General features: G+C 58.6%; 1 protein-coding gene across 1 annotated transcript; it reads right to left on the bottom strand.

Annotated features, from left to right (window-relative positions):
- Positions 1-2135: 2135 nt before the first annotated feature.
- On the bottom strand, positions 2136-6632 carry BESB_060650 (uncharacterized protein; the record flags this gene model as incomplete). Its single annotated transcript, XM_029364479.1, has 2 exons — positions 2136-3727; positions 4049-6632. 2 exons carry the CDS (start codon positions 6630-6632, stop codon positions 2136-2138), a joined length of 4176 nt encoding a protein of 1391 aa, XP_029219187.1.
- Positions 6633-10919: the final 4287 nt, after the last annotated feature.

Below are 10919 nucleotides of genomic sequence, written 5' to 3'. Positions count from 1 at the left end.
GGAAATGAAAAAGACCGCTCGATCGCGAGGCGGCGCGTGGCTGTCTCTGGCGTTCTGACGCTTGTGTGAGCAGCAGTCGCGAGATTGACGTGGACATGCGGAGAGCGCGGAAAAAAGCGTTCCAACCTCAAATACGCTTCACCTGAGGTCGAAGCCAGCAAGCAGAGCATCCCCCTGGGGCACGGAAGTGATTCATGACCAAGATCTCAAAAAACACTTGCGTCGCTTTCTTTGTTCACGTGTGCGGGTCACTTCTGTATCTACTCACCACGCGACATGTCAGCGGCCCTTCAGTGGGCGCTCCGCTGACCACCAGCCAGGCCGACGGTACATCTTGTAGACTGCGGCAGTTTTTTCTGCACGGTGAGGCAAGCCCGAGAATGAAAGAGATTCTATGTACGAGCCGGGCGCTTTCAACTGGGGACTGCTCCACTGTCGCATATGCTCCAAGAATACACCGCAGCACTTGGCTAACGAGGAAAAAGTATGGCTTGTGGCGCGTCGATCCCGCTGCGTCTCCCATGAGTGTCAACGCGTAACAGGCGAGTCGGGTGTAGACCCCGAAAGACCCAGAGAGCTGCGAAATCCTCCAACGATCTGGGCATCGAATGCAGTGAGATCGGAAAAACAGGACAGAGTTTGAACGCACCAAGGAGCTGTCCAGATACTCAGTTTCCTCGTTTCACACGGTTGCCGCAGAATACGAGACGGTTGAGGTAAGAAATAGTTATGAGTCTTGCTGGGGGTCCAAGACTCAGTACAGCCGAGTGGCAGCAGCAGTTGTTTTGTGAATTCAAGGGGGGGGGGGGGGGGGAGGGGGGAGATAACAGTGCAAGGTAAATTTTCCTGTGCTCGTGGCTAGACACTCAAGACAGCTTTCATACGCGAAGATGCGTTTTTTTTCGAAAAACCGTCCAACAATGAAATGCAGCTGTGCGCCTCCAGGAAGCCGGTGCCCGACATCCGGGAGAAACAGGGTTGCTACGCCGACCCCGTGTAATACCCTGAAGCTTTTGCGCCAGTCTTGTTAGCGATTCGCGGTGACTCGAGTGCCAACATCTGCACTGCACGGTATCCTCTGGATAAAATGAGTGTTATCCAGTGAGGGTATTTGTTCTGTGCCTGTCCTGCGCACGCGGCGCTACCATCAGCAACGGCTGCCCGTTCACCTCCGGTTTCATGAGCTAATTTAATACATCAAGCATCAGGGGGTGGGCTGCATGAAATGTGGGATCCTGCTGTCGCCAGGTGATGACAGCTGGACGGGGGGAGGGCGGGGGGTGACATCACAAGGCAACTAAACTATATTCCCCCCACATGAGACAGAAAACCAAACACGCACCAACGGCGGGCCTTTCCCCAATAGGGTTTTGCCTTGCAGTCTCACGCGTCTCGCAACGATCATGTTAGAGAAACCCTATCTCTGAGGTGACGAGCTTCGTATGTGTGGTGGCGCCCTGTCTTCGCTGGGCACGTATCCCGCGCAACGACTCACGGCCTCTTGCCAACGACAAGCATGGCTTCGCAGTCGTCCTGCTAATGTTCGACGAATAAAAAAGTAGAGACCTGCATCCCGGCGTGTTTGCCTTCGAAATTCGGAAACCCTGCGAGAGCGAATCTTAGATGAGCCACTGGAATGGGTTATCTTGAGAGTAAATAAACAAGCACCTGATTCGGAAACAACGCGTTCGTTTCAAAGACCCATTGGGGGACCGTGGCGACGCCGTTGGATATCAGACACACGTGCACAGTCTGTCATCCTCTGCATACTTGAGTTGCGCCAGCCACCGTGCCGATACATTCTCATGTGGGATGAGGGAACCAACAACTCAGGCGGGGCCGTCTGACATCGGTATCCTTACGCGACGGCACAGCAGCCATCACAAGCACCTCCCAGGCCCGTGTGACGTCACGCGGACACACATGCGAACGCAGAACAACCAGTCTTCGAAGAGCCTCCTTCCGCGAATGCCTCTCCCCCAAAAAACCCGAGGCTCACGCACGTGGCAGACGGCGCTTTGCCCACGCAAAAGCATCTGGGGTTTCTTACCCCTGAGGGTTTAGGGTTAGGGTTTAGGTCCGTTCACTCTCTCAGCGGCGCCTCTGTGATTCTGCGCTCGTCCGGTGACCCTCTTTCACAACGCAGCTTGCGCCGCAGGTCGGCCCTCGGCTGTCCATTCCGCGCCTTCGGCGGCCCCCTCCCTGCGAAGCGTCGCCTCCACTGTCCGCGAAGAAAAGCCGTCACTGGAGCCGGCAGTGGCAGGCCACGGCGCCTCAGCCCGGCCGGCTCTGGGGTCACCCTGGGCTGCTGGCGAGCTCCGGAACTCCTCCAGCGCTCTCTCTTTGGCAAGGCCGCCGCGTCCAACGGGGCACGAAGGAAGCGACACTGCAGGCCGCGCAGGCGCAGCCAGTGGCGCCTTCGGCGCCCCGGCTCCGCCGCGCGCGCGCTTTCGTGACTCGCCCAGAATATCGGATTTTGGGGGCGTCTCTGCAGCGATCGACACGACCTCCGCCCTCGGCCACGCTTCGTCTTCGCCGAACCTTCGGTGGACACCCGAAGTCTCGCTCTTGGAGGGAGTCAGGCCTCCACTGTTGTCTCCCCAAGGCATGTCAGCAGCCCTGGCAGAGGCGCCGACGCTCCGGAAGCGCAAATGCGAAGGCGCAGTGAAATACCTGAGAATCGGCCAGAACTCCATCATTGCCGCGTACACGTCTTGCTGGCTTTTGAGTCCATGGGCGATAACGTGTCGAGCCCCAATGACAAACTTGCACTGCAGAAAGCTGCAATTCTCCGCACGAGCCTCTCCGTCCCGCCGCCTCCACTGCGCGATTTTCTCCTCGGGCGGCCACAAATGCACGTGGGACGGAAGATGAGGAAAAAACAGCTGAGAAGTGTCGACTCCCCACGCCAGCGAGACGTTATCCATTTCCAAGCTGAACTGCGTAGGATCCCCTGACGCGCCCGACACGACTGAGAAGGGGCGCTTGCTCCGGCAGGAAAAGGGCGGCGCCGAAGACGTGCCGAGAATACCGCCGCTGCTGCAAGAACGAGGCGCACGCGCTGAGGAGGCAGCGTCTGCGCGTGCAGTCCCTCCGCCAGATGCGTTTCTGACCAATTCTTCTGGTTTCGCCTGCAAGCTGTTTACCGCGCCTCCGTCGCCCTCCGCGTCGGTCTGAGACGCCCCGGAGGTGTTTTGCCTCACGGATGCTGTCGGCTTTGCGGGCGATGAAGCCTGAGGGTTCGGATTCGCCTTGCAGACGATGAGGCAAGGCGCGACTTCCGGATCATACGCGGTTAGCCAATGAGGGAAGTGCAGGACGAGGAAGTCGCGCAGTTCTTCCAGGAAAACCTCATGAGGCGGCTCTATGTCTGCACGCGTCACCACGGTCAAAGGGCGTGTGAAGCCATTGTTGCGGCACAGAGGCTCAGCGTCATGCGACCGAAACTTCTTCCGAATCCAGTCTGCATAAATCGGCGCGCTCGTCTGCGCCGCCGCGGCTGCGGAAAAAGTACCGCCTGCCTCCGTGCCCGGCTGTGTGGTCGCGCTCGCCTGCGCCGACGCGGGCACCGCGCCGGCCTTCTTGCCTCCAGACCCGCCTCCTGCTTCAGCTGAGGCGGAAGGCAAATTCATCCCCACGAACTGCTCACGCGTGGCCGCAGCGACGATATATCCGCTGTTGTAAGCCACAATTGTGCCTCTGGGCTGGTCCTTCGTTTTCTTGGGGCCTGAAACGCACCAAAAGGCCAACACAAGTCCTTCCGGATGCACCATGTGGCCTGCTGGGGTCGCGCAAAGAGCAGTCAGCGTTTCACTTCTCTCGTGTCTACCCAGCGAAGCCCGCCGCCCTACTGATTCTGCAACACAATCAGTGCCTCTTCACGCCGAGACGAGGCCTGCGCGGTATACGTCGCCAAAACGCTTCCACGCACTCGACCTCATATGGCGCATCCCGCCTCCTCCGCGTCCCCCCCCGCATTCAAAGAGCAACGCTGCATCCCTGCATCCTGGTGGGCAGACGAGTTTCATCCAGTGCAGTTTCTCCTTACCTGGGATAACGATCGCGTTTTTGCTTTTGATGAGGACGAAATTTTCGTAGTTCTTCCGCAGTGTGTTGCTCGCCACATTCAGCTTCTTGTCAGTGAAGGACTCAGTCACAAACAGCGTCTTGGAGAAGTTGAGAGTCTTCAGCAGCTGCCTGCCGGTTCCTCCGGTCGCACCTGCGACAGACAGGGTGGCGACGCCCCCGCCGCCCCCAGCGACCTCTCCCTCTCCCCCGCGCGCACACAAAGACACCGGCAGAGTTTTCGAGCCAGAAGGCAAAGCTGTAGCCGGTTTTGAAGGCACGCTTGTACCAGGTTTCGAGGAGAAAGCAGAAGCGAGGTGCCCGACTGAGGAGGGGTGAGGCGGCTCGCGGGGCGCCTGGAGAGAAGACTCTCCGGCTCCCGGCGAGGGCGCCCCTCCAGGAGGCGTCGACCGAGGGCCCTGCACAGATGCCGACGAGGCAGAATACGCTTCCGCTAACGCCGACCCTGTCTGGCCTCTCCGGACTGCCCCAGCCTCACCACACCCGCCGCTGCCCAGCAAAGCGGAGTGGGCGCTCTCGCCAGGCGCAGCGACCCCCGGTGCCTCTGGAGAGGCGCCTGACAGAGACACTGAAGGCGCCTGATGCACGTCAGCGTTAGCAGCCTTCAAAGGAGACACAGCGCGGGCATTCGGCGGGGGAGTTGGTGCCCGCGAGGCAAAGGAAGACTGATGGCGTACCGAACTGCCAGCAGGGCTGACATAACCTGGAAAAGACGAAGAGCCTGGCGCAGGACTCGCCTCCAGGCCTGGGCTGTGCGCAGTTCCCTGTCTTCCGATCAACTCTTCGGCCCGCAAGTCCCCTCCACACCCTCTGCCGCTTCCTCCCGGCATCGGGACGCCCCTCAAGTCCTGCTGAAGCCGAGGCCCCTGCTGCCCTCCCTGAAATGCAGACGCAGGTGGCCCCTGCGGGCCCGCGTGCCCAAACGACTGAGGGTAAGACGACTGCGGGGAGGCAGTGGGTACTTTCGACCCCGCGCCCGGCCGAAGTGCCCCCGGGAACTGCGGAGAGAAGTCCCCTCCCTGCATCGGGGCCCCACCCGTGCGGTGAAGAGGGGCACTTTCTGAGACAGATGTAGAAGCGCGCCGCTGCATCGAGGAGAACGATGCGGATTGCGAGATGGGAAGCGCAGCGCCCCCTCCCTCCGCCGCAGCAGAGACGCCAGGGCCACTCGGACTTCTGTTCTGCGACCCATCTGACACGAGGCTGCGGCTGCTGTGCGAGGCGTAGATTTCAGAGACACCTCCAAACCCCGCCCCAGGAGCGGGGGTCTGAGAAAGGGAGAAAGACTGAGGAGGGCACGACGCAGGTTGGTACAGAGAAGACGAATACGCAGGCGATGAACTTCGTCTGCATTGCGCCGACGCCGTCGAGGCCATCTGCTGCTCCGAAGCGACCGCGGGCGGCGCCCCCGCCCCACAGGAAGGGAGGGCGGAGGCCCCTGACTGACCGGGTACAGGAGTTCCCAGAGGCCGCGACGCGGAGGGGGCGGCATAGAATCGTGATGGATGGCCTCCTACGTCGGAGGACGAAGCGCTCGCCCGCTGTGCGTACGCCGACGATGCTGCGCTCGCCACATTGAATGCAGCTGCATTCGCGTGGCCCGGTGGTTGGGCTGAGGGAGTGTCTGGCGCGTACGGAGAGCGAGGCGCGAGAGGTGAGCCTGGAAAAAACGACCCCGCGCTAGCCCCGTAGCTGCCTCCACCCTGTGGCGCTCCGCCGGGGTGCTGCGGGGCCGCCGGCGAGCGGGAATGGAAAGGTGGCGTAGGCGGCTGCATGGAGCTGCGACCGGCATACTGAGCTGCTGCAGCGGAGGCCATCTGGGAGACAGGCGCAGGGGAGACGGCGCCCGCTGGCCGCTGCTGCTGTGCGCTCCCGTGGCTGCCAGCGTGAAGAAGGTGAGGCGAGCATTGCTGAGCCATGTCTTCGCTCGCGAAGTTCGGAGAGGAGGACGAGCTGCCGAGAGCGACAGGAGCGCGTCCTACGCCGCGCTGCGCAAAGTGGGCCGTCGATGAAGACGCCCCTCCACCGTTCGACGCGGCGGAGGCGGGATACGAAGAAGCGAACGCAGCCTGCTGGGGCATGCCGCGCGTGTGCGCGTAGGGCACAGAAGACGCGGGCGGGTGGGAAGCGACTGCGGCGCCCCCAGACGAAGGAGCGTAGTTTCCTGCATGCATGTAGGTCGCACCCGGCGGCCCCGCAGAGTCACCCGCGCAGCCACCTGAGACAGCATTTGCTCGGCTGCCGGTTGCCGCAGGCGAGGGCGAAGAGAAAGAGGGTGCCGGAGAATAAGCGGCGGCGGCGGCGGCAGGGTAGGCGTTGCCGCCTCCGACGCCCGCGTACCCTGGGCTGGGAGGGGCGTGCCGGTCGCCTGTCGGCCGCTGGAGAGCTGAAGACGGTCGTGGAAGGCCATAGTGCGTCGCAGGACCAGGAGACACGTACCCAGTGTGGTGGGACGGAGGCAGACTGGCGGATGAGGGCCGATGCGTGGCCATGGCTTCCGGGATCCCTGAAGACGACAGGTTTCCAATGGGGTGATGCTGGGCCATAGTGTCACTTTGTGAATGAAGCGCGCGGCCCGAACCTGAAGAAGGGTCTCACGAAATGTTAGTCTGTTCCCGTGATGCGACGATGAGTCTCGCCTGATGTACCCCCCCGAATCAGAGGCATCTCTCACAAGCACCACAGACGACTCCAGTGCCTCGTGAGGCTCGGAGTCGCTCCCCTGCGTAATCACTTATTCTTTACCGCGTCAGGGGTGGACGTCGGCCAGGCGCAGTGGATGCGCTGCTGCCTGGCCGAGGAAGCCGGGCCGCTCTGCGGTGTCGCTGCGGTATCGCTACGGTGGAATTGAAGAAAGCCGTAGGAAACCGCACACCATTCAAGCGTGTTCGAGTGCGCTCGGCGTCTTTACGGAGTACTGACGAGAGACAAGGCCACCGGGATACTCTGGCGTCCATGTGCACATGGGGAAAAGACGGATATCAGAAGAGAACGAACGGGCCATCATAAAAAGCTTTGAGATTAAAAGTTCGCGGACGGGTCACAGGAAGCCGCTGGCTGGGTCATCCCAGCCCCCGCTGCTTCGACAAGGCGGGGGGCAACCTAGCCTCCATGACCAGGATAGTTGATTGCAAAGGCAACTCTCAAGATGGTTCCTAGTTATACATTTCCCCGTAATTCACTTTGGCAAAAAGAAGGGATGAAGGGGTTCAAGTCCAGAAGTTCCTACCGTTGCGGATTCACGGTTCTTTGCCAGCGCAGATGCAGCGCGCAAAGATTCAAATGCGAATTGGCACAGCTGACGACCGTACGCTCTCTCTTACGCCTGTCCCTTGGTGTCTCACTTCGCGAAGATTTGCAGGAAACCATAAGAACTGTCGTGTAGCCTGCTTCTACTCTTTTCAGAACCGTCCCCTGTGATGAAACAGCTCGGAGAGGAGGAAGAGCCACGCATGCCCAACTATCCCAAGTGACCTCCTCGGGGATGCTCCATAGCAGGGGCAGGTGCGTTTTCCCTCGTGGAGGCAATGCAGTTGCATTTCTTCCGTCGATTTCTTCGCTTTAATCACGGTCATTTCATGTGTGTTCTCCCACACGAAGTGTGCAGTTTGCGCTAAGTTTACGACACTGGTGCACGGGAGCGACGTCTTGGGGCGCTACTTCGGGATCAAATTCGCAAGCAGGTCGCCGCGGTGTGCCGCGAACTGGCTTCCGACAGAGCAAAACGCTTGAACCGTCAACAGGACGTGCTCTGCAACGAAGCGTCACAGGCGCTTCTCCCATTTCTGCAGCCTTCTGCGCCATCGGATGACAAGCTTCAACGTGTTCGAGGCAGGCCTGCGTGGATCCGTGGGAGACACTCGCAGGCTCACGTACCCCTCCCTCTCTGAGGAAGAATGCTAGTGTGCACATCCATGGAGAAAAGAACGAGTTCTGATTGGGCATCCAGAAGAGTGAAGCCAAGCACACATTCGTTCAGGTTGGCGAGACGCTCACGTCAAGAGACACGCAGAAAGGATACCGGTCTGCGGCGTCATCACAGGGGTCCGGCCCGCAGGGGGATCCCGAACGGTTTGAAAACTGGATCTCCCTCGGAGCAACCTCGAAGGTCACTAACTTCTGTCTTCACTACTCCAGAAGAGAAGTTAAACTCGACGGACGACATCAAAGTTGTAATGTGGATCCTGCCGCTTTGCTTCGTCTAGTCCAGATCACTGTACGAGGTTCGAATCCCTATTGCAGAGCACGGTATGATGTTTCCGTGTAGTTTCCAGGTTTCCCGCTGTAACGCGTCAAGTGCGTTTTTGAGTGGGTCACTATATGCAAGCAGACTTCGTCAGCTCCGCCGTTATTTTCATAAGCTAGGGGAGTACCAAAGAAATATGCTATGAACTCATTCGCTTGAATGCTTGCCCAGCACAAAACGTGGAAAAATAACATGCCTCGGGGGCGCGCAGTCGCTAGACCATCGTTTGTTTGACTCTGGCAGCAACGGAGGCCCGACAAAAGGCCGCGTCGCGTCCGTTTGTTCCCTGAAGAAATGGTAAGCGGTAAACAAGACCGCGCCCGCTGTATTTCTGACGAGCTCTAGGAGCGACAAATTTTTACCATGCAAAAGGTGGGCGCAAGTGGGAGTTTAGAAATAATCCTTCCCCGATGCCACCAATTTTCGTGGGGCACGAAAAATAACTCGAGGTACTTGGAACAACGGAAATTCCTGTATATACTACTGCCAACGGTTTGCATACAAGAGCCCACTGAGGGAGATATGAAAGCTCTCAGCCCCCCTCCCACTCGACGCGGGTTGCCTTTAAACACACAATGGGATACTCGCCTTGCCACTGTGCTTCTTGACGCTCGACAAGCCTAACACCCCGTACAGGGGCAGGGAGGCCACCACTGCCGCCTTGGTTCGAGCAACACGAAGCGGTCGTCCGCTGAGGTAGCAGAGCTCTTGAAATTGCACTAAGGAATCAAATTAACAGAGCCCGAAAACAGGCTACGTGAATTTACCCTCCGGAAGACGTTGCAGTACAGAACCACGGTCAGGCTACGAGATATTTCTCAGCACACTGACCAGAGTACAAACCTACACTCTTATTCCCTCCAAATAATTGAACGCCAAGCGATTTCAGCAGTAATGAATTGGCATCAGGGGGTCCCCATTCAACTCACAGTGAACCACACTCACCTATCTGATTCGTACACCACCTGCGTCGCGGCAGAAACCAATGGCTTTACTCCCGCGATGTTTGTCCGCTGGCTAACAATACATCAAGACGGTGCGTCACTCTCCCCCAACACGAGCACGTTCGCCGCTCTTTGGTTCTGTTGAGGGCGCTGAAGCAGATACCAGTGTGGAACATAGAAGTTTACGAACTGTTGAAAATGCTCTGCACGTTGTATTCATGCGTCTGGTAGAACAAAGTCAGGACCGCGCCGGTTGTGTAGAGGTGCCGCGACGGAAAGGCAGCCTTTGAGGACGATAGACGACTCTGTGAGAATGTATTCTCATGAGGCCAGACGGATACGTGTTCCGGAGCGGCCCCCAGGACTCCTCCTGGTCCCCTCTGTCATGCCACGGCCTTGCAAAGACAACCGACAAACTCCGGTGAAAAAGCTATAAAGTTCCCCGTTTCACCTGTTCGTTCTCCCACGGCTTCCCCTTCTTCGAATTCTACTTCCGAAATGCCTCTGAACACGTCTGCCGATGGAACGAAATCGGTGTTGAACCTGCGTATCCGGGAGTTCGTCGGGATCGCCCGGTGCGGATAACTCTCGACCATTGGGATCCAGGAATATATCCATGGACGTGACTTGCCACCGTTGCTCCCCTTGGACTCCACGTCCCTCACTTTTCCCTTCCTCCGAGCTATCAACATCGAGAAAGTCGCCTAGCGCTTGGATTGAGCGCGGCGGCGCCGACTGCTGGCGGAGGGTGTGTCGGGTCTTGCAAGGCGGGTACGAGATTGCCCCGTGAAACGGTAAGTCGCTTTCAGAAACAACGTAGGCGGGGTGTCCCCACGCGTCTCGGGATTTTGGTGCTATTCTCGAAACTCGTCTCTTACATGTTACTCCTGAAAGCGTGGTTAGTTTGCTGCCATCGCTGGTGTCCGTTGCAGGCCGCTCGCCCGTGACGAGCACCCCAGAACTCGGCGAAGCGGGCCCCCCATTCGACGAGGCTGGCGACAAAGACTCAATGCAGGATAGATTTGGATGTTGTTCTGCCGTATCTTCGGTTTCCGCAAGGTGGTTCTTTATCGCCACTGTAACAGCGGTGAACGCCAGGACAGTCGCAATCATCGCCTGACGAAGCAATCGGGACGCACAGGAAGAGCCTGTTATATCGCAAGTTGGACATGCAGCGAGAGTAAACACGCCGAGAAAACCTCCAGGGAAGAAACGGACCAAACACCCAATGAAGGCGGCGCGCTTGCTTTCCTGGTACCGCTTTATCGAGCAATACTGCTGACAAGCTAGGGCTGACTGTCTATTTAGAGATAACAGAAGCGCTGTATCGTCCTGGTAGGTTGCCCAATGAAGAAACAGAGTTGTGCACGTCACTCGTCGCCCCGAGAGCTGGTATGAATGGAGGAATCCGTGGGTAAGCATGCCAAGGATACTAATGCTCGCACTCCGGTCAGGTTTGGCCGTCGCAGTCGAAACCAAAGTGTGCGATTTGCTTATTCCTGAATTACACAGCTAACTGTTGTCAATTACTGCTGAGTTTGGCACCTAATGCGAGGACGAGAGCCGGAAAACACGCTCATCCGCGGAGGTGAGTCTGCCACAAGAGTACACTGACGGTACCTACCAGGGCATTGGGGCAAGGT

The sequence above is a fragment of the Besnoitia besnoiti genome, chromosome V (genome assembly GCF_002563875.1).
Source record: "Besnoitia besnoiti strain Bb-Ger1 chromosome V, whole genome shotgun sequence".
Taxonomy (NCBI): Eukaryota; Apicomplexa; class Conoidasida; order Eucoccidiorida; family Sarcocystidae; genus Besnoitia; species Besnoitia besnoiti.
The sequence above is the reverse complement of the archived record's forward strand: the minus strand, read 5'-3'. Positions and strand labels throughout refer to the sequence as shown.